Genomic DNA, 25,112 nt, shown 5'->3' with positions numbered 1-25,112 from the left:
TAAATAACACAGGGTCGGCCTTCAATTTGAATAAATTGAATTGAATAAATGAACTTTAATTTACAAAAAAAAACGCGAAGTTAGAACTTTTTCGTATAAGAGTTTTCTATTACAAGTATCATCAGAAAGCTGTAATTTAATTTTTATATATTACACACGCCACACCCTGTATACGTTTAGATATTAGAATTTAAAACTTATTAATTGCATATTAATTTAAATTTTTTACTTACTTTTGCTAGAAAATAAACTAATAACGATAAAAAAATGATATTTTAAAAATTGATTTTCTGTTGCGTGTTAAAAGGAAGTTACCTTATTTTATCTTCTGTACTTTACCCTATTATCTTTTTCTCTCGAACCATTCTCATTTTTATTGGGGACATTTTAAAGTGTAGACTCATTTATTTTGTTTCCCTTGCATCATCCCTTGAGAACAGGCTTTCCTTGTGTCTTACATTTGAATTATGTACAGCTATTTAAGTACATAATTCAAGTCGTCAGAGACACGCAATGAACAATAAACTTATTTAGAAATATTGGACATCGTGGTAGAAAATAAATAAAATCTCAATGGAAAATAAAGTATTGTTAACAAGGACAATTTTTACTAATAACGCTATCAAATATTTATGTTAAATTATTTACAAGTATTACTTACAGGTATAATATGCAAAATATTATAAAATGATAGGAATCTTAATACTTTCTGCAGAAAATGCTGTTTCCATAATAAAATCTATAATAATGTTACAATCACATGTTTTCTGTCATTTATAACTTTCCTTATATGCCGTACGTGATATTTATTCAGTTCAGTGAGTATTTATTCATAGGGACATAATTTGCTCAGTGGCTTATCAATTTTTTTCTAATTGAATTCACTTACCGTTCTGAAGAAGATAAAATTGATTTAAAAATGGTTTTGTGCAAATTGTTCACTATAATAAGTGTTTTATGGTTTTCCGTTTATAACTAAGGTTTCTTTTAATGAGATGTTGAATAAGTTCTCGCTATATTTTTCGTAAAAATTAATGCTTTATTTAAATAAATAGTAAAACACATGTTACTGAATGTATTATCCATCGTTAGTCACTACTTTTTCTCATCTCTCTGGCAGCATTTTAATTCTACGTCTGAAAAATGACACGTTCTTTGAGGCTATCCAATAGTGGACCCCTTTTTTGGCATCTTCTTAAGCGTCGTTTCACACTTGCCGGACCGTGTGAAAGCGCCAATAAAAACCTACGCACTACTACCACTTCGGTCGCCAGTTAGCCGGTACACAGCAGTCGGGCTGGCAGTGGTGGCGACCGGCTACAATAAAAAAATTAATAAATAAATAAAATTTCCCGCAAATTCGGACAACAAGGAAACATAGTAGTTCGGTGAAATGACACACTGAATTACAAGCTTGCTTCTAGTACTTCTTTATAGGTGTGTTACCATCTTAAAATTCACGCCTGTAGTTCAGGTAACGCCATCTGATGGAAAATATAGAGAAATTATTCAATGTCCCATTATTTCAGTTTCCTTAATTTTAATTTATTTTTATTGTAATAAAAGCTCTGTCAATGAACAGAATGTGACATTTACGAAAAAAATATAGAAATTATCAAATTTGTTTAAAATATTGATATAAGAAAAAGTTACACAAGTTCCTACTTGTAGGGGTGCTTAATTCTACCCCCTGCAATTGAAGAGGAATTTTACGAAATTATCCCTTACGGTAGTAGAAGAAGTGTACGTAATGTTCATTATTATAACTTACTTCGTATTTAAGAAAAAAAAATAAAATGAAATTTTTCTCTTCCTGTGTGAAACGTCACCGCGGAAAAATTTTATTTTGCACAAAAAAATCCCCCTTAAGTGTCGACAAAAAAGCACCTCTTTAATTATTTCGCACTTATTTATTTGATACTACATTTGTTTCTGTCATATTTTTTTTGTTAGTATTATTTTAAAAAAATGTAGATGTTTCGAACAGCGTGTCTACCGACAAACAAAATACTATTTTAGGTATTCTTAATAGTCCAATTAAATGGACCTTTAAATCGCAATTTGGTCAACTTGCCTGATTTTTTTTCTATGCCATTCGATTGATTATTATTTAAAATAATGAAACGCTGCATTCGAAATTTTCTTTTACGATAAAGATAAAAAATCACGTTCGTTTTGTGAAATTGTTATAACTTTTTTATTAAAAATTAAAAAATATTACTATTTCTCTGAAAAGATAGTTTACAGAAGCAGAAAAGTATAAAATTTATTCATTTTTCTGCTTGTTATGATTCTTTAAATTTCTGAAATCATCCCTCAACTTCTAGTCTCCTTAACTCTGTTAATTTTAATAGTACAAGAAAATGTTAAGACCATTTTTATGCGCTACAACTTTTATAAGAAACTTTTTTTTCTAGCTCTTACCCCTTTTGAGTTATCTTGAAAATCCCCGTTATTTTATCTTTTTTCAAGCCTGGCCGGGGATTTAAAAAAAAATAACTGTCATTTATTATTATATACCTCAAACTAACTTATATACAAAATTCAGGCAAGTTGACCAAAATTGCGATTTAAAGGCCCATTTAATTGGACTACATAAAGGGAATTCATTTTTCAAGAAATCAAAATTGTGCTGAGGCAATTTAATCTATATCCGATAATTTTCACTTAAAGAAGCTGTCCCTGAAGTATGCTTATTCGTTTCCGGACACAATATACATATACAATCATAAAAAAATAATAACACAGGCATACAAAAACCAGTCAAAACCCAAGAGAAGCAACACATCATTTCCGAATTCTATGTGAGAAACACGATCAAAACAGATTTCTTCCTAAATTTTGTCCAAATATATCATCTTCTTAGTAGGTATTTTGAAGCGCTGAACATGATGTCATTAGTAAAATTTACCCATGACCTCGAAATTCCTCAGAAAATCCACGATTTGGGTGAAAACTGGCCAAATATGGGTCAAAACTGTTTTTTTCCAAAATGTTTTCCAAATATGTCATATTCGTAGTATTTTGAGGTGCTGAGCACGATGCCATTAAACAATCCACTATTGGAACAATTTTAAGCAAATTATTATCATCTGCGAAACCATTCACTAACCAGCGGCAAAATTGTAAACGTGCGTTGGGATCTAAATTTTTAAATTCTTGAGCAGGAGTTAAATGAAATGGCGAAGAAGTCTTGTGAACATTAGTTTTACATACATATATTTAATTGTCACGACAATAATGACATTACCTGATAGCCACAGCAATCAACATCTTGTTTTCGTCGTCTACTGAACTCAGAGTTTTAAATCCGCGACACTGCTACGCAAACTGAACCATACAGACCTGCAAATAATGCCATTTTTCTTAAGAATGGCTTTCTCAAGAGACAATTTTTTTTAAATAAAAAGACATTTTCAATGTAGCTGCCCGTTTAAAAAAAATACGACCACTGTAAATGTTTTGACCGCTAAAAGGGTGAGATAACCGGAAAAAACTATCACCCAGTATATCGATTTGATTAAAACTTTAAGAAATAGAATGCCATAATAGTCCAAATAAATGTGCCAAATTTTAACGCGATCGGTTAAAGGGTTATGAATTTATTAATTAAATTAATTTTATTTTTGACAACTTTGAAGGCCTGTAACTCAAAAATCAAAAAGTTTTTATTTAACTTTTTTCAAACGTTGTCGGTGAAATTTGCGGACACCCTGTACATATATTCGGGAGTTTACTATAATACTATAGCATATTATAATTATTAAATATTTTGACCTTTGGATGTTACTGCAGTCGAATCAATATATTATGTAATATTTTCAGCAGAGTTCCGGGTACAGCTTTGAATTCAAACTCTCCTACAAATTCTTGAAATTGAGTGACGCTCGTATCCGGTATGGGAATGCCACTCAAAGATCGTACAGGTAAGTTTTAGAAATAAAATATAAGATTTCCTTCAGAAAATGATGTATTTCAGTTTTCTTTTTAGTTATTTTTAAAAAGGTTAGATATAAGAAAATGTGACTTGAAGTAACAAGAAAATACTTACAGAACTAAGTTATTGAATATAGGATGCAAGTACACTGTTATTTATATATTTATTTATTTATTTTCCCAACAGCCATAAATACTTAATTACAGGAAAATAATTACTACACTGAATTGTACAAAATGTGACTACCTAAAGCAAGCACACTAACAAAGGGTAATAAGCAAAATACATAGCAGCACTATATCAAAAAGGCAAACAACATCGACATAACGGTTTTTCAAAATTAAGACATGTAAAAGTGATGATTATGGTAAATTGTTTATAGAAAAAATTTGTTTAATTTCTTTTAAAAATACTCTTTGGGGTGAAAACAGGTCCATGGAGTTACATGATGAGACTTGATTAATTAATTTAAACATAACTGCAACAGGAGATATGGAGAAATTGGTTTTGACGTGTATCTGGAAGGAACATTAATAAGTATACGGGAGAGCATATTTGGTGCATTAATGAAACAATTTAAAATTTTGTAACCAAATAGCAGAATAGAAATAGTACGACGGTGATGAAGTGTATTAATATTAAATTCTCGGCAAAAATGATTAGTTCTTACAGTCGCATAGTCAGGCGGTCTATTATACTTCTTAAAATATAGATATCTCAATAATTTCTTTTGTATTTTTTCAATCTGCTCTGTATATTTTTTTGTTGGAACCCTGAGGAACCCCTGAATTTGCTATATAAACTTTTAAAAACATTCTGTGATATTTGACTTTAAATGTGCGGTTTTTTAAATAAGAAACAATTAATTTAATTATGCTGTCATTCACCCCATACATATCCAATTTTTTTAAAAGCACATGATCTACCCTGTCAAAGGTCTTTTGAAAATCAGTAAAAATCGCATCCACCTGACATCCGTTCTCAAATGCACTGAGTATATTATCGGTAAATATAGTCAAATTAGTAGATATTGATCTCTTAGGCACAAATCTATGTTGACAGTTTTTGACTAGTGTACTAAAATGACTCCATAAGTTACGGTATAATACGAGTATCTGTTCGAAAACTTTTGGAGGCGCCGATAAAACTGCGATAGGTCTATAATTATTTACATTACACATTAGATTTCTCTCTCGATTTATAAATTGGACTGACTAGTGAAATTTTCCTACAGTCAGGAAATTGATTAGTCTTCAAAATTAAGTTGTAAATATGCAGAAGGGGTTTCCTGGAATAATCAGAATAACCTTTTAAAACGTAGGGTGGTACCCCGTCCGCACCTACAGCCCGCTTAGGTTTCAATTTTTTAATTGCCGTATCAAAGCCAAGATTAGTTAGTTATACACTTCAATGTGCCATTTGATAATTTACGGGCGTTGTATCTTTTAAATTATAGGTGGCCGGTGTGACAGAGTAAATTGAATAAAAGTATTTGGCAAATGTTCGGAACTTCATTTTCTGGTATAATAACGTTATCATTGTCGCGAAAGGATACATACATATGAAGGGGATCGTCTATTTTTAATGTAACTAAAGAATACTTTACTGTTCAGTTGTATACCATATTCAATATTCGATAAATAAGTACGATAAGCAATTCAAGTCTTATCTTTTAATGTTCTTCTTATTTCATGATCCCTAGAATTAAGCTCTGCAGAAATGTTCCTTAACCTATGGAACTTAGTTGTCATCTTTATAAGATGTTTTATTTCATTTGTAAAATAAGGTGGTTTGTAAAATAAGATATTTTATCGGGTCAGACTATTTAATAATTATCTTAGGTACATAAAGTTCAAACACATTATTTAAAATATCATAGAAATTTTTGACAGCCACATTAACATCAGATTGTGTAAGAACTGGCAACCAATCCGCCCCCCTAAATGTATCCACCAAGTCTAAAAGATTACATTGTTTGAAATTATAATGCACCGTACTGCAAGTGTTATCATATACAATATTAGTCTAAGATTTACCGAGAACTATTTCCAGAACAGGGTGATTAGTATCTTCAGGTACTATAGGATCAGCTATTCTGTCTATTTTAATGTTATAATCATCACTACCAACCAATATTAAATCTAATAATGTATTCATATTGCATATATAATTAATATTCTTCAATGATAAAAAACTTATGAAATCAGAATAATATTGAAAATTATTGGTCCTATTTTCCTTATATACTTCGGGAAGATTGAAGTCACCAAATATGTAATTATTTGTATGACTAACATTGTTCTCTATAAAATCATATAAATTAGCATAATGCTCACTATTAGAATTTGGTGTTATATATGAAAGGTGTATTTTACATTATTGAGGAAAAAATCTAAAACTAAAACTTCATAATGACTCTGCTGCTTAGTTACTCTAATGACTTTTATACCAATTCCCTTTTTTACTGCAATGCACACGCCACCTCCCCTAGTTAAGGTTATTCACATGACATTTTCACTTTCGTACTTAAAAAATACGTATGGGCCAAAGACGCAGGAAATTTTATTGTACTGTACTTAGAAAAACAGTAGAATGTTGCAATATGGGTATTTATATCTGTGTTTTATTTAAATAGGCTTACATATTTCGATAAAACTATTAATGGTACAAGGTTTAATAGATTTATATCTATTAATGAGGAATATATGAACAGAAGAATTTACTAACAATGTGTTTCTAACAGATTGAGTTTGTCGTAAACACTTTTGGCCATATCTCTCTATTATTAGAGATATATCTATCAAACCTTATATCACCGTAATCCTAAAGAAAGCGCTCTATCCAAATGTGTAAGAATATACAGGGTCGATATTGTAACTTACCTACGAAATACGTAACTTACAGGATGTAGTGACTATGTAAGATTTTTTTTATTATGATAATAAAGTTTACATTTACAATTTTTTTTAGATAAGTTCTGAATTACCCTGTACTGTACTGTACTGTACTTTTTGAAGTTTGTTAGGTTATTTTTATATATAATTCAATTTAGAAATTTTTCTTTTAGCAACTACTCTGATTGTCAACAGAGTGAATCACTGATATTTAACTAGACTTTGATTTTGACTGGCCTCTGATTTTGGACTGGATTGTACTTTTTAACAAATCGTACTCTACATTTCCAAATTCTTTTTTTTTATTTAAAATGTTCGTAATTTTTTATATATCACCGTCAGTAAATTGTTTGTCTTTATTATTTTAGAATTACTGCCGAATACTAATACATATATTCTATATTGAAATAATGTAAATAAGCCAGTTCATCTTTTTAACATGGAAAGTTTTATTGTAACATGCTATGTGAGAAAATTTTTGAAAACTTCGATGTCTAACATTCAGTAATGGAATTTTAATCTAAATCTTTGTCAAAATCACAGTCTAATACTCTGTATTGTGGAATGAAGCTTGTTTTCACTTCTGGAGAAAGATATGCAAATAATATCTTTTTTATAAGAAGAAACTCTTGATGCCAGTAATGAATTTTTGTAACAAGCACCGAGAACAAATACCATGCCAATAATTTCTTCTCGTGTCAGTTATTTTGAAAATTTAATTAAACGTTAAACTTTTTGCGAGTTATATTATTAACTTTAAAAATACATAGTTGCAAAGCCAACGCTAATCAAAACTAAAGTGACATTTAATTTGAGTTATACATCAAACAGTGCAATAAATAATTGCAAAAGCCTACTTGACGATGTTGGTAACTACTTTTTTTTTTTTAATTTTTTGGATAAAACCGCATTTTTCTCGAAAACTGTTAAGAGATAAAAATAAGGCTAACCTTATATCAATCGAAAGGACAATTAATTTGGCATTCAGCAATAGCAATTAATTTGGGTCATTCAATTTGAAAAAAAAGGTATTCGTCTTCTAAAATTGTCAAATGTAGGTCTTAATATTTCCAGTCTTGAATAACTTCATTTTTTTTCCAAAAACGTAAACGATAGAGAAATTTGTGCTGAAACGAACTGTCTAAACCGCATGTTCCTAGCTCTTTTAATTTAGATGTTACTTAGATTTATTCAGAGAGCTGAAATCGTGATTTTTCCCAAAAACAGTCGAATATCTGGGAAACGGCGGGTTCTAGGTAATGTATGGTCAACAAAGTCAACTTAAAATTAAGCGGGGAATCCGGAAGAACTCTTATATACAGAGTATTCCATTTAAAATAACGACGTTATGTATCGTCTAGAAGAAGCGGAGCATCCTGTTTACCTATCTATTTTACAGGGATGCGCAATATAATTCCAGACAACTTTTATATACCTAAAACATTTTTTTTATTATTAAATTTGAACTAAGGTGAAACACCCGGTATAAGTAATTATTTTATATTCATCGCTAGCAGGTCAATTATTAATTTATATCTATATTCCAAATAAACTTTCTTTTTTTATTATTTTGAATGTGCATTTATTATTGTTACTCTCTTAAAGCCTGCATGCAGTTTTTTTTATTTAATTTTTGGGTATTAAATTCTATCATTTTGGTTTCGGTTTTGACATTTCTCATTTTATCTAAGAAAACATTATTTAAAGTGCAAAAAATTTGCTTTGTTAAAGAATGTAATGCGCTTACGTAAGTATACGCAATGTATCCTTGATTGAAGACAATATTTCTTTCTTTGTACTGAACCAGAATGCTATCACCTTACTAAAATTAATTTACATAATACTGCCAACAAGAAAACATGCTATAACGCTTTTGAAACCCATGTACGATGTGCTCCTTATTGTTTTGTATATTTTAAAATTCATCTTAATCCAGTTTTTTCCCAGAAAGCGAGTTTATGAATATCAAGCTTGCGTTTCCCTAATACCGTTATTAAAATGAAGCCTGTCGGTCTACACAAAGGCGTACGAAAAATTTAAGGAAGCCCGGAACTTTCTACTTTGTTGTTGTTTGTATCCTCCTTCTGTTTCCGCCTGCAGGCCGTGCGAGATTATCGCTATTAATTTTTATAAAACCGCGTAAAACGGCAGCTTTTACATTATTTTATTATATTGAAGTATACACGCAAAGAATATGCACATTCAATTTATATGATAACAGTATATTTCCGTTATTTAACGAAATGAAAAATTTTCATTAGACATCTACAGTAGTATCCTACATCCTACAGAAAATCTGGTAAATATCGTTGAAAGATATTAAGTTGTTTAAAAATAAATTTCTACCTCTTTTAGCTTTTTTGAGCCTCTGGAAAAAAATCTTAAAGACTAAAATTAACTAGCTCTTTTATTCCTTTTTTCTCCGATTACAATCATAGATACATGTCATATATACAGAACCTTCATAAATGATTACAATCCACGTAACCGCCGAGCTTAGGCAATCAACATTACATGGTTGGTACAGTCAACCAAAATCACGAACTCTTATCGTCTCCAATATTAATGATTTATTTACAATCAACAAAGCGAAACAGTTGCGACTATACACGAGATAATGCGACCATCGCACAATGGACGAAAACCAAAATTAGCCGGCCAAAATTCCTAACTTGTTAGATAATGTATATGTAATAATCATATTCACGATTTAACATCTATAGAGATATATAGATTTTAATTTTTATGATAAAATGTTTAAATAATAATAATATTTATTTCAGAGAAAGTACACACTAAAAATGAAATAACGTCAAACAAACAAACCTTTACATCAAAAAATAGTCTTTGAAACAATATGGTTCCAAATCAATTAACTTTTGTTTTATAACTTTCTTAAATTTACGTAATATTTTTATCTTTTTAATGTCATCTGACAATTTATTTAGCAACCTAGCAAACAAGACTAAAATATTTACAACGCTTAGCACTTCCTATTATATCGGAAGCCGATATCAACTTTCTTATTCTTTGTGAAATTTGAGGGCCACTTTATTAAATATTTCCTATACCTAGGACTTATAGATTTTGAAATATTAATTTTTAAAGAAAAAATTGAACAGATGCAAAGGTCTGCGAAGATGCTAGTAACTCTTTTGGAGCGTGATATGAAGTGCATTTTTGGTACCTGTAAAGGGCACTAAATTATGGTGTACAAACAAATTAAAACATTTAATAATAGGTGTTTCATTTATGCTGTTACATTTTGATAACTTCAATCAGCTATAACTTTGTTGAGTTAAATGGAACACCCTGTATTTTTTACTCTGTCGTATGCAGGTTGAAATTTTCTTTCAAGTCATAAGCGTTGTTAGACTTGTTACTACTTTTACAGATATTTTCAATTTTCTATTTTTTGTAGTTTTTCTCATGTCAAATTGGCCATGACCAGAAACACTACGAAAACAATCCAAATAACTTGTCATTTGTCTATTTGCCAAATTATTGCTATGTCTGTAATATTTTTTCCCGAAAATTTAAATAAAAATGCTGGGGATCGTTTAAATTATTTCTACTAATGAGAATAATTATAGTAATTTGTTTGTTCAATTGTTTTTATTTTTTTGAGACTTAAAAGAAATTTTTTAAAGCTGTAAGTTTTACCATTTTTTCCTAGATATAAAGGCAAAATTGAAGGGGTATAATGTTACGCGAACTATGAAAGAAAAATGTCAAATTTGGCAACGCTGTAAAAGATGTATAAATTCAAATGGATAATTTCGTCTGCTCCTGTATAATCCAGGTATATTGAATATTAGTTTAAACTTGGAAATGAACATTACCATGAGTTACTTTAATTGCCCAAATTTCATTGTTGTCATGATAACGTCCAAGTTATAATTGGACTTTGTTTTTCAAACTTCTTTCTTTGAAGGTGAATAACTCCAGAACGAAGCCCGATAGGAAAAAATTTTATATGAAGTACTACATCCATTTTGACCTCTTCTGTATCCTGTTTCATTTTTGACATGACCTTTCCGGACATCCTGTATTGTTACTATTAATGTTAATAATAAAAATAAATAACAATAAAAGGAGAATTCGCCATCCGTATGAGGCGAATAAGGAACGAATATAAATATTGATTTAGTGCACAATAATATAATATGCTCTTTTAGTGCCTGGCAGTAAAGCATTCTTGATTTATAGTCTCTACATCAACTGAAGTAGATTTATGATACTTGGAAAATTGATGGATTTAAATATAAACAACATAAAACAAAAATCATATATATTATCCAGTACCTACGTCTGCAGTGAAAGAATTAAATAAAAATGTCGCTAGAAAATATGTCACTTTCATTTTGACAAATATACAGGGTCGGAAAGTCCCCATGGTTCATCGGCCGTTACGTGAGAGCGATAAAGTAAGTCATAGAAATCCGTGCGATAGAGAAAGATGGCTATAATGAAGGCGTCTAATAGTCACCGCCCATTTCGCCCTTCCACAAATAAGAAGTGGATCTTATTTCTTTATCGCTCTCACGTAACGGCCGATGAACCATGGGGTCTTTCCGACCCTGTATAAAAGTTGGGTAATGAAGTTTTCAGCTCGCCTCACAAGAATGGAATATTCGTATGCCAAGTAAATTGAAACAAATAATGACTTTAGAAATTGTGCCCGACCTGGCTATTGAGCAAATTGTTATAGACCTTAAAGATGATGATGGTTCGGATAGTGAAGAAAACTTTTTGTAATTCTGATACTGACGATAATGAAAGTGAAGAAGTCATTTAACTACTACTTTTATTCTTATGATAAAACTGACATGTATAAATATTAGTCAAAAAAAGACATAAACGATTCTTTTAATTATTATAGACCAATTTCAGTTATTCCATAATTTGCAAAAGCCTTTGAATGTTTGCTGAAAAGACAGGTCAGTGATTACTTTGAATGTAATAAAATCTTAAACCCTCACCAGCGCAGCGTGGCGGTTTCCGCAATAAGTGCTCGGCTACACTAGCAATCGAGAAACTAACAGTATTCATATACTAAGTTTCGAAAATACTAGTGGTGGCTCGTGACATTAAGAATAAGTGAAGTATTTTCTTTGATTGACTAAAATGGAAAAAAAATGCGCCGCAGGCACAAATTTTAAATTTGGCAAACGCCTTTAAATGAATCTGGGAATTTTTAGTTGCATTTGCAATATTACCGAAAAACTGACGTTCGCGAGAAGGATTTTCATTTAAATTTTATAAAAAACAAACACAATTAAACACGGCATACAGAAAAGTTTCTTTAAATAAACAGTTCCACGCAACCACTTATACTTCAAATACCATTCATTCTGAAACTTCTGAGGAGATGGGCGATGGCGATGCTGCTTCAATTTCCGCGTCACTCGTTCCCCCACGCCGTAGTTTACTCACGTTTTGGCCGCCTCGTTGCAATGACAACCGCTGCAAACAACGCTTCGAAGTGAAGCGGAATACAAACTGATTTCGTCCGCGTCACTTGCTTATGCTATACGTTGTATGGTACGAAGTTCACATTTGCGCTCAACGANTGATACTGACGATAATGAAAGTGAAGAAGACATTTAACTACTGCTTTTATTCTTATGAATTATTACTTATAATTAAAACTGATACGTATAAATATTGGTCAAAAATGACATAAACGATTCTTTTAATTATTATAGACCAATTTCAGTTATTCCATACTTTGCAAAAGCCTTTGAATGTTTGCTAAAAAGTCAGGTCAGTAATTACTTTGAATGTAATAGAATCTGAAACCCTCACCAGCGCAGCGTGGCGATTTCCGCAATAAGTGCTCGACTACACTAGCAATCGAGAAACTATCAGTATTCATATACTAAGTTTCGAGAAAGGTGAATACTAGTGGTGGTTCGTGATATTAAGAATAAGTGAAGTATTTTCTTTGATTGACTAAAATGGAAAAAAATGCGCCGCAGGCGGTAATTTTAAATTTTCAAGGCAAACGCCTTTAAATGAATCTGGAAATTTTTAGTTGCATTTGCAATATTACCGCAAAACTGACGTTCGCAAGAAGGATTTTCATTTAGATTTTATAAAAAACAGAAACACAATTAAACACGGCATACAGAAAAGTTTCTTTAAATAAACAGTTCCACACAACCACTACTTCAAATACCATTCATTCTGAAACTTCCGAACGTACACTTTGTCTTTTGATTTCACCTTTTTTTCCACATCGAGAGAAGGCATAGGTCTCTCGCAATTTAAAAATTCCTTTTTGCCTTCAATTTTCCGTCTGGAAAATGGCATTTCCAATAAAATACATACTGAAACATCTACAATTAATTATTATTTATACAAAAGAAATATTAACAAAAAATCGTTATAATCGTGCACTGGGCGATGCGCGACGTATCGTACAAACTGTTTAAAGTTTAAAGGCAGGTGATGGGCGATGGCGATGCTGCTTTAATTTCCGCGTCACTCGTTCCCTCACGCCGTAGTTTACTCACGTTTTGGCAGCCTCGTTGCAATGACAACCGCTGCAATCAACGCTTCGAAGTGAAGCGGAATACAAACTGATTTCGTCCGCGTCACTTGCTTATGCTATACGTTGTATGGTACGAAGTTCACATTTGCGCTCAACGAAAGCATTTTTTTATTAGAAGGCGTTCACCGTGCAACTATTCTGTTTATTTCTGCGTATAAAACAAACAAACACGATACATTTTCAATATAGAATTATACCTAAATTATAAAATTTATACAAAATTAAAAACAATTTTAAATTGCACAACCAAACGGAAATTTTAGGTGAAGTGGTGCGTCACTTGCGTCACCTGGCGAGCCGCCACTGGTGAATACATAGGTTCTCAGTTTGCAAATCTCTCTAAAGCATTTGACTGTGTATCACATAATATTCTGATTGATAAATTGAAATTATATAGGTTTATTGTAGACAGCTTAGAATTGATGAAATCGTATGACACAGACCGTCAGTAATACGTGAAGTATAACAATGAAAAATATGTTTGACATATCTACTGCATGTATTAACTACAATTTTTTTTATCGGCAGCGGTGTTCGTCAGCCGGCAGCGGTGAGTGACGTCACAGGAACGTACTCCGGAACCTTTTTGTTCGGTTAGTCTCGGGCGCCAGTTTCCCTATCTTTTACGTGGGGGAAACTCCACGTGAACCTTACCCTCGGTTTAGAATAAGTACTCAGGTAGCTACAGTGAAGAAAGTTTAATTCCAGGGGTCGGTTATATTTCTCTTATTTTATAATCTAAGCGGTTCTCCGAGTGTGTTTTACTTTTAAAATGAACGGACTTATCAGCGTAGGTCACACAAAAATAATAAGACCTTTTTTTACTGATCGGAATTTAGCAATCTTATCGGCGTTAAGAATGAATACAACTGGAAATATCATTACTAGATTTATTTTATTTTACTAAGGCTTGCGAAAATTGAAACAATCAAAAGTATCATGGATTTTACTTACAATTTTATAAACAACTAAAATCAGAAATGTAAAAATAATTTACTAGCGGTGAGAATAAAATAAAATTGGTTAGAGCAATTATTTATGATGAAATTAGACAGATTAGGCGTTTGGTTTATTTTACAATAAACAATCTAATACTCAAAAACGTTACGCCATAAACAGTTATTCGGTTTTAATTTCGGTAGGTGCTAGAAATAAAATAAAAGGTTAACAAATTAGAATAGTTAATAATCAACAAATATGCCGGTTCCAAATGGCTCTGAAACAAAGAAAAATAATTACGGGTTACTCTAATTCTACAAATAAAATTCGTCTGCGGTTTTTAGCAAAGCGACGGAAATTAAGCGGAGTTAATACCAGTCAAGGAGAAAGTGAAGCAAGCAATACACAAATGGCATCGGGAAAATGAATAGTTTGGTTGACAGGAGGCAATGTCTATTCGAGGTGTGCGTTCGGACGCACGGTCGGTGACAGATTTCTCCTGGAAGCGGTCTTATTCACAGCCAACTCCCTGGGTTTATCCGTCGGTACGGCCGGCACTTAACGAATTTCGCTGGCGATGTTATTCACAGTCAACCAGCAGTTTCAGTCAAAGTACCCAACTACGTTCGTCAAAACGAGGGCGATATTATTCACAGTCATCCCGCGGCCTGACAAAGCCGTCGCCGCACCATGTACTGTGTACGATAGTTTCCTCCTGAAAGTGGTGTTATTCACAGCCAACTTCCTGGGTCTATCCGTCACGGTTTGGCCAGCACCTAACGTCTTCCATTGGCGATGTTATTCACAGTCAACCGCCGCCGCCGCCGCCGCCGCACCGTCCAGCACTTAAAGTTCAATTATAGTTCAAAATTCGGCAGGACTTATGCCAATACAGGATTAGTAGAACTAGGAAAATACAATTTGCGTACTTATTCCGGGTCGCTGCTCCTGGTGGCTAATTCCTTCGGTTCGGATGGCGGTCTCAGGTGACGGTTTCAGGTCCTCGGGGTTGTTCCTCAGGATGCTGCTGGAGTTCTTCGAGTTCTGGCAACGTACTGCCAGTTTCCGTCCAGGAAACGCGGTTTTGTGGTCTCGATATCCTCCTAGAGGGGCGCGGATAATTGCTCTTAACGAATTAAGCTAATTACGGAAAATAAATAGCAAAAGCCTTACATAAATCTGAAAACTAAAAATTGTTCATTACAATACAAATGATTTCATAAATTCATTAAATGACGACGTTTTAAATGTTATTTACTAATGATACTAATACATCAATAAGATATAAGCAATTATTATACTTACTAGAAGATGTTCCTAGTTTACAGTCAAATATTCAGAAGTGGAAATTTCCTTTAAATATAGCAAAGACAGATCATGATATTTATCTTAAGAGAAATTGATAGTGGCATAAACACACATTTTGTTGAATTCTGGGGCGTATATTTGGATCCTAAATTGCTGTGGGATCAACACACAATCTATGTTTGCAAAAAAAAATCTACAAATATATGTATTTACTACACAACCTGGTGGGCAAAGTGTCATTAAATTACTTATTATAGTTTTACTCATTTTAATATATCTTATGCTATTCTCGTTTGGGATCATGCAATTTCTTGTAAGAATGTATTTGCCTACAAGAGAAGAGCTGTTATAACCGAATTTGGTTACACAGAAAACTGTATGGAACAATATATTAAATTAAATATACTTACCGTTCTATGCATCTACATACTTCAATGTCTCCGATTATACAGGGTGTTTTTAAATGAAGTAGCAAAAATTGTACCAGTAGAGCCAAAAATAGGAGGATTGAAGTAAAAATACCTTATATGAAAGTTGCACCCCTGAGGCGATATACCCTCTTAAAGGAGGGGATTGAAATTCACATTTTAATTTTTTTCTTTAACATAAGGAATGCTAGAGACACGAAACTTGGTACGAGCATCCTACTAATAAAGAAACAACTTTTCAATATTCCTTCGATCATTGGCGTATTTTATAAAGCAGTGAAAATTTGTAAAAATAAAGTAGGCGGATGTCATAACAAATAAATAAAAATTGTTATTTATCATATTAATAATTGACACTTTCCGTCATTTAAAAACACCCTGTATAATGCCTTTTATGATATTGAACAGTTTTTTATGAGTAATGTTAATCAAAAATGTATTAGGTATCCTTGTGCATTTGTTATTATATTCTATTACTATTTTATTAGGTATATTATTCCAAAAAGCAAGATACGAAAAAAAATCAAGAGACAAAAAAATTTTATTTTTAGTTGCTTAATGCGAAAAAATTTATAAAAGTTTTAAACAAGTCAGTGACGCATATTTTTTTTATCAAAAATATTGGTTAAGGTGCCCCACGGGACGCCACTGAACTTAATAATTTTAAACTAGTTAAGGCTAAATTAGCCCCCTTCTACCCTAAAACATACTGCCAAATTTCAACAAAATCGGCTAAAGGATTATTAAGATCTTTACGAAAAAACGATTTTAAAAAAAATTGACTCCCTGTATCTTGAAAACGAAACATTACCGGACCTATGTTTATATAAACTTTTCGTCTTAGCATCACTCAAAGAATCACCCCTTCAAGTTTGGCCACGTACTTAAATAATACCCTGTGTAACTATTGTTAGGCTATGCCCTAGACCTATTTTACTTTATTTTAATGTATTTTCTCTATTTTTCTGTTTTGACGTGTGCAAGCACTTTGTGTAATAACATGAAATTATAATAAATAACTAATAAATAAAAATAAGCTATACAGGGTCGGAAAGTCCCCATGCTTCATCGGCCGTTACGTGAGAGCGATAAAGTAAGTCATAGAAATAAGAAGTGGATCTTATTTGTGGAAGGGCGAAATGGGCGATGACTATTAGACGCCTTCATTATAGCTATCTTTCTCTATCGCACGGATTTCTATGACTTTCTTTATCGCTCTCACGTAACGGCCGATGAACCATGGGGACTTTCCGACCCTGTATGTCCGAAAACTGCCAACAGTAGTGAATAATGTGACTCGGTTCTTCTGAAAAACTGCCATAACGTAACATCGGTCACGAGAACATTTTATCATTGCAGTTAGTCAATGTTAACAGATGCAGATGGAACTAAAATGCTACCATTTTGTGAAAATATAAAAGATTGTGTAGTAGCCTTATAAATCAAAGAACAACTCTTATTTACAGTATTTTAAGTTAATAATTAGCGGTAACTAGAATGTAGCCAACGTTTGTAAATCTAATTAAGGCCAAGTATCGAACCTGAAGCTCTGAACCGTTGAAAACACATATTCCTTGTCTCAGTTTCATCTTGTATTCCGCGAGTTTCCCGTCTTAAACGAATTTATCTCACGCAGTACGTGCCAAATATTCCAGACGTGACGGGTCAAGTAGAAAAGGTTTACAGATTTGTCAAATATAATTTATAGAACACAATATCTACCTGTTTCAAAAACATATTACTATTATTAGAGTATATGTTTATTATTATATTTATATTTTCCATTTTATATTTATTTGCTTATTCAATTTTTTTTAAAGAAACGTTATCAAACGAAATCAAATAATTATTATACAAGGTGTCCGGACAGGTGATGTCAAAAATGAGGGGGTATACAGGGGAGCTCAAAGTAGTTGTAGTACTTCATAAAAAAATTTTCCTATCGGGCTTCGTTGTGAAGTTATTCGCTTTCAAAGAAGTTTGAAAGCAACTTCTAATTATAACTTCTATGTCGTTACCATGACAACAATGAAATTTGGGCAATTACAGTAACTCATGATAAAGTTCATTTCCAAGTTTAAACTGATGTTATATATGCCGGGATTATACAGGAGCAGACGAAATAATCCATTTCTATTTAGACAGAGTTGCCAAATTTGGCATTCTTTTTTCATAGTTCGATTCTTCTCTCAATTTGCTTTAAAAAGGTATACCGTATATCATCGATATCGTGTACCGTTTTTGAGAAAATCGAATTTTATTAACAACTACATACCTATATTGTATCGAAAATGCGATATTAACATTTTTGTAAAAATTTAGGTTTCTTTGGAAATTCAGATCACTGTCAATAAGTATGTATATTTAGCAGTTAGATATTTGTCACAAATCATTTTGACACCATTTGTTGATTCAACATCATGGAGGATTTTAGCTTTGAAGAGTTTAAAGATATTCATCTAATGTACGAACTTGCACAATGTAATGCTTCTGAAGCTGTTCGTATTTACGCCAATCGCTTTCCAAATAGAATAGAATTTGCATATTTGAAGTGACGAAAACACCCATGCTAATATTCAGACAAAACACTATTAAAAATTTATCATTAATGAATGGATGGTAATACCTAATTGGAAACTATTTAGTGGGACCACATATTATTGATGACGTTTTAAATGGGGATAAATATCTACATTTACTGCAAGAACACCTTAATCCGTTATTGCAAGATGTCCCTTTAAATATTTGAAATAACATGTGGCTTATGCCCGATAGTGCCTCACCCCATTTTAGCAGGACAGTAAGGGCTTATCTAAATTTGACATATCAGTGCTGCGAGAAACAACTACTCCGAGAGCTATTTGCCCCTACCGGCATTGAGTTATACTCGCAACACCTAGTACTACAGCTAGGATCGTTTGTCAGTTTACCCACCAGGCACAGACCGGTTTCGGACTCATTAGTCCTCATCAGTGTGTCATAGGTGCGACAACCGACAAACGACCCAGCTGTTCTTCGTCGTATCATCACGAAGAGGAAATACATTATACGCGGGAGCCAATGGCTCCATCTGTCGTGCAGACTCCCAACTGTGCCATTCAAATGACTACAGTAGGAAGCGACCTGCTAACTACAGGTACTTTGTTGCACGACTGTGACCCACAGAGGGCGTAACACAATGTGTGATTCGTCAGTGCCGCGAGAAACAACTACTCCGAGAGCTATTTGCCCCTACCGGCATTGAATTATATTTGCAACACCTAATTCAATGCTGGTAGGGGCAAATAGCTCTCGGAGTAGTTGTTTCTCGCAGCACTGACAAGTTAAACATTATGTTACGCCCTCTGTGGGTGGCAGTCGTGCAACAAAGTACCTGCAGTTAGCAGGTCGCTTCCTACTGTAACCATTTGAATGGCACAGTTGGTCTGCACGACAGATGGAGCCATTGGCTCCCGCGTACAAGGCTTATTTAAATACCACATTTCCCGATCGATGGATTGGTCGAGGTAATCCTTTTCCGTGGCTGCCTCGGTGTCCCGATATTAATTCTCTCGATTTTTGTCTTTGGGGCCATATTAAAAGTCTTGTTTATCAAACTCCTATAAATAGTATGGAATAATTATTAAATCGCATAATTACATACGCCGACATCATTAAAAATGATCATCTCATGTTTTTTTGAGTATAGCAGAGGTTTTTGAGCAAGAGACCAATGCATTAAAGTTCAATGTGCACATCTCATTTTCTCTTTTTTCTTTTAATTCTATAGAAACCAAGATTTTTACAAAAATGTTAGTATCACATTTTTGATATAATAAATGTATGTTGTTAATAAAATTCGATTTTCTCAAAAACGGCACTGATTTACGGTATACCTTTTTTTAACAAAAGAGAGAGGAATCGAACTATGACAGAAAAATGACAAATTTGGCAACACTGTCAAAGATGTATAAATTAAAATGGATCATTTTGTTTGCTCTTGTATAATTCAGGCTTTTTGAATATCAGTTTAAACTTGGAAATGAACATTACCATGAGTTACTTTATTTGTCCAAATTTCATTGTTGCCATAGTAACGACTTACAAGTTATAATTGAATTTGTTTTCAAACTTCTTTCTCTGAAGGCGAATAATTCCACAACGAAGCCCGATAGGAAACATTTTTTTATGAAGTACTACAACTATTTTGAGCTCCCCTGTACACCTGTTCATTTTTGACTTGATCTTTCGGGACACCTTGTATATCAGAAATCTAGGAATCTAACTCCACCGAATATTGTCTATGAAGTTGGATATTTTTTGCATATCTGGATTTCTGGTATCGAAACATATTGTTTGAGTTCATTTGATATGATTAAAAAAATTTAATATCTACCGTAAATCTTGCAGGGTACGATAATTTAAATTAAAACCTAATTCTCAAGAAGCATAGTAAAAAATCCTAATTTTAGCATAATTAACATTACCGTAAAATAAATTAACGGATATGTCACAAACATGAAAGGAAACTATTTTCTTAGATTGTTATAAGCACGATTCTAAAATCGAAAAAAATATTCCTAAATGTAAAATAATAAAAATTGCAGAAAGGTTTATTTAAACATTTTTAGCTGTAAATACTCGTTTTTGCTAAATATTCACTATTTAAAAGTACAAGTGCATGTAATTTCAATACTTCTCAAAGAAAAATCCGGAATTTGTAAAAGTTCTCAACAATGCCCCGACAGCAGACGACTCGGTTCATGAATTTTAAGCCATTGTCTCCATATTTATTCAAATGAACTCTAAAAGCGTTACATCTTCTACAACTTTTGATTTAAAGTTCAAAGAATAGAATATAAATGCACTTCAAGCTCGTAAACAGCACTTTAATAAATAGGCATTCAGTTCTTAGAGGTAGGTACATGTACTAATGAATTTCAACAAAACGGTCTCGGCTTTGATATTAAAAAACAAATCGGGATAGAGCGTAAGACAAATCTTTTTATAAGAGATCGACGTCGTTCGTTCCTAGGCAGCTGTAAGGAGACATAAATTGAAACGTCCTTTATTGAAGTTTCTCAAGATAGTTTTGTTCTTCTTCCCTTCGTCTCACATAGAAATAAATTTATTTAATCTTTACGTACGTGAAAAGTAAAACATATAAATAGACCCTCCATCTCCACTTCATCATTATAGACTTTTTCATCGAAAGTCGCAAGCTTCCGGCCAATTTTTCAAAATTTTATTTAGAAATTTTCTTCCGCCAATTTGGTACTTTAATTTCACATTCAAATTTCACACGTTTAGAATAGTACCAAGTTAATAAGATGAAAATAACTAGAAAGAACCAGGGTTCTCAAACGCCTCATTACCAAGCTTATTCAAGCTTAAAAATGAATTAAACAAAATTATTCATATGATTTATTATATTAGCTTAATACCTTTATAGTAAGGTAAAACTTGTGTATTTGTTTGACCTGATCAGGTCTGAGTTAAGGTCAGTTCAAGGTGAAATGTAGAGAATCAGTTGTCAACAAAGTAAACCTATATATCTATACATTTTTGGTCGTTGAATCCGAATCCGGTGTCCATTTGACCCGGTCCGGTTTACCAAATACTCTTAAGTTCTAAACTCAATGAATGTTAATTGTTTCGACCAAGTACCAAAAAACCTAGGTAAGTAAGTTTTGTACCAATGTGTCGGTTAATGCTGCATGTATGTATGTAGTGAGTCTCGACTGAGATTCTTGAGAACAGTTTTTCAAGATAAGACGTTTTTTACCTTGATGAAACACATGCAATCACTATATCTCACTATTATGGTATCGTGATTACTATTCACTTTTGTGGTATTGAACTATTTTGTTGTAAAAAGATCTGCGAAGTGGATTTCTTTTACATGTTCTAGATTTCAATGGTAAATCTCATTTTAGCGACTAGCAGTAATCGGCTAACACGTTTATATCCCGTCTGCCTTGGTACCATTTCCTTAATATTTTGGTGACATTTTTTCCCCGCTCCTCACTGTTGTCACCCAAATTTTCTGAGAAGTAATCCACGTGACAATGTAAAAAATGTAATTTGGGATTCATTAAGCACATTCACATTCGACAGTATTTCTTTATAGTTTGGACTCTTTCGATTTCCTAGAAAATTTTTGATTAGGTCCTTAAAACATAATTATGCTGCTTTCTCGTTTTCACTCATTTTAGTAACAAATATGCGATCCTTTAATATCTTACGGATCTGAGGTCCATCAAAAATCTCCTCTAGCAAACCACTTAAATTAGTGAATTGATCTCCGAGATATATAAGGCATCGACGGCCTTTGTTTCTCTAGGAGGCCAGACACTCTTCATGTAATGGTTTTTTCGATCCCGACTATCCCTTTCACATAAAAAACAAGAGGTTTCTGTGAATCCCGATTTCCCGAGGTCCACACTTTGCCATTTATGTTATTCGCATTTGATCCTATCTAAGACTATCCATATCTTTCAATATCACCAAATTTGCTACAAGTGTGGCTGTATAAACATTTGTATTATGCAGTAGAATCTCTATGAAGAATCAATGAACAGCTTCCACTCGTTAGGTTTATGACATCCATGTTTGAAGTGATTCATCAATCCAACGATATCATTGCAGTAAACTAAGGAGAATTCTTCATCGTTAGAGAAATATTTAGGAAATTCCTTATATCTGTCCCGAAAGTAAGAAGCTTTCACTTTTCTGGCCTACTTAGTATTTTTTAGCCATGTCTGCTCTATCCTTTACCAGGCCCAAATCTTGAACAAGATTATTTAATTTTTCTTGGAATATTGTTCCTGTCTTTTTCACAACGTGATGTGGACTATATTCGTCATCACTAATATCACTAGCACTATTAGCGATACTTTCGTTGTTACCTAGATTTTTTTCTTCTTCCTTCATATCTTGGTGAAATCTTTCTCCCTGCTCCACAAACACAAACAAATTGGGAATCAAAACCAAACAAATTTTAATAGGCATCTTTCATTTGTTGATTTTTCTTCGATTCTTGCATCGTCGGAGTATATTTTCTTTGACTTATCGAAGAAATCTTGATCACCTAGTATCTGCTGGGTGAAGGCATTTGTGCCATCACGGTAGACACAGGAGAACCTGTTAAGATGCAGGGATTTGGAACCACAGTATAGGAGGCAATTGTTCAGGGTTCAGGTTTAGTAACTTTAATACGCATATATGCTTAATTTAAATATTTTGAGTTTAGAACTTGAGTATCTAACAACTTGATCGGTTGAAACTAACCCCGGATTCGAATTCAGACTCCAAAAACTATAGGTTTACTTTATTGGCAATTGATTGTCTACATTTGACTTTGAACTGACTGTAACACAGACCTGATCAGGTCAATTGGACACCGGATTCACATTCATCGACCTCAGAAACTTATAAATATGTAAGTTTGCTTTGTTAGCAATTGATTTTCAACATTTAACCTTGAACAGACCTTAACTCAGATCTGATTGGGTCAAACAGACACCAGATTCGGATTCAGCGACGGCAAAAATATATAGATACCATGATCTTGTCTCCCACTTCGTGTAGAATATATTGAATATATGATCTTCAAGTTGCTACATCTTCTTAAGGAGTCGGAATTAACTACTACTTCATTTGATTCATTTTTTCTTGTTAATTTTGACCAAAGAACGTCCTGCTAAAGTTTGCAGTCGAACCCCTGTTTATTGCGCATTTAATATTGTTGCACTATTTAAGTATTTAGCTTTTTTTCAAGTATTTTTTTAAAAATTTATTTCTCAAAATTAAATCAGTAAAATAAAAAAATTGAAGTTAGTAGAAGTTACTAGAAAGTTAAAGCAAATGCAATGTTGTGTAAAAATAAACCATTGAAGTGTATTCCTAATTAATAATATACCGATTTATTATTTCCAAGTAATCTTTAATTAATTTTTATACAAAAGGCACAAATTAAGAAAGAGCAAAACCAGCTTCTAGTTCCCAAGAGGCAGGCAATTAGGGGGGAGCCAATTAGCGTAAGCAAAAAAGTTTTCGATAACGATAAGGCGAATGTCAAGAAGGTTGAATTGAACAAATTAGATTTGTTAGACGCGTGGGTACGTAATGATACCGACGATTCGTTAACTTGCTTGTAGAAGACGCCATGTTTTTATCTGCCAATTTCAAATAATTGAAGTCGTTTAAATTACTGATGGTTTCTGTTAGATAAAACTGTGGAATGTAAATGAATGGTTTTTATTGAAAATGTTATAGTTACAGTTTATAAGTTTTACAAGTAAAAAAATTGTAATTGAGAATATTAATGCATTATTTTAAAAACGAAGTCAAAATATAGATTTAAAAAAAGCAAAAGTTTAGTTTATTTCTTCGAAATGCAAGAAAATTTAATAAACCAAGCAAGGTTATAGTGTTTCCGAAGTTTTTGTACATGCAAAAAACGTCTGGTAATAAAATTTATGAGCTTCATAGGCGTCCCTAAAAAAATTTTCTGCTTAGCTAAAGGTAAAAAATTATAATAATTTGTATATAGTGTGTATAAAATTTCTATTATATGTTCATTTGGCCAACAACATATTTTAATTATTTATGTCCTCAATTTTATTATATTGGTGGTAAATTTCGTTTTGTTCCGTTTCAAAAGGTCTCCAAAATGCCATGTTGTAATAATATTAGTAAACAAAATATCCCTCTTATTTCTCCCTTTCGCAATTGTAATATGAATGATTCATAGAAGGTGCCTATAATAAATTAGAATTACCTGAATCACACCAAATTCCGCATTGCTGCACTGCACTGCTGGGCAATTTATCAACCACTTGTCATCTGTTGTGATTTATTGCCCAGTAGCCCAATGCAACTGTAATCGTTTTCCTTTGCCAGCGCCCACATTCTTCAACTGAGCGTATACATTTCTATCGCCTCCACGTTTAGTTCGACCAGACCTGTATATGGGTATGGCTAAATAAATACGGGAACAAGATTTTCAAATATTTCAAAGTCGAGTTGCTGCGTCAGCGGCGGAACCTGGTACATACTATCAATATGTT

The 25,112-nt window shown here is 32.7% G+C and overlaps 1 protein-coding gene across 1 annotated transcript in view; it reads left to right on the top strand.

The window, feature by feature from the left end:
• Window positions 1-25,112, top strand: part of LOC111691705 — a gene marked incomplete at its 3' end in the record, with an annotated part of 110,709 nt that overhangs the window by 62,872 nt on the left and 22,725 nt on the right. The window contains exon 4 of the mRNA XM_023454940.1: window positions 3,826-3,926. Coding sequence (XP_023310708.1) covers window positions 3,826-3,926 — 101 coding nt within the window. The remainder of the gene's footprint in view (window positions 1-3,825; window positions 3,927-25,112) is intronic.

Source organism: Anoplophora glabripennis, unplaced genomic scaffold (assembly GCF_000390285.2).
Source record: "Anoplophora glabripennis isolate ALB-LARVAE unplaced genomic scaffold, Agla_2.0 scaffold449, whole genome shotgun sequence".
NCBI lineage: Eukaryota > Metazoa > Arthropoda > Insecta > Coleoptera > Cerambycidae > Anoplophora > Anoplophora glabripennis.
The sequence above is the reverse complement of the archived record's forward strand: the minus strand, read 5'-3'. Positions and strand labels throughout refer to the sequence as shown.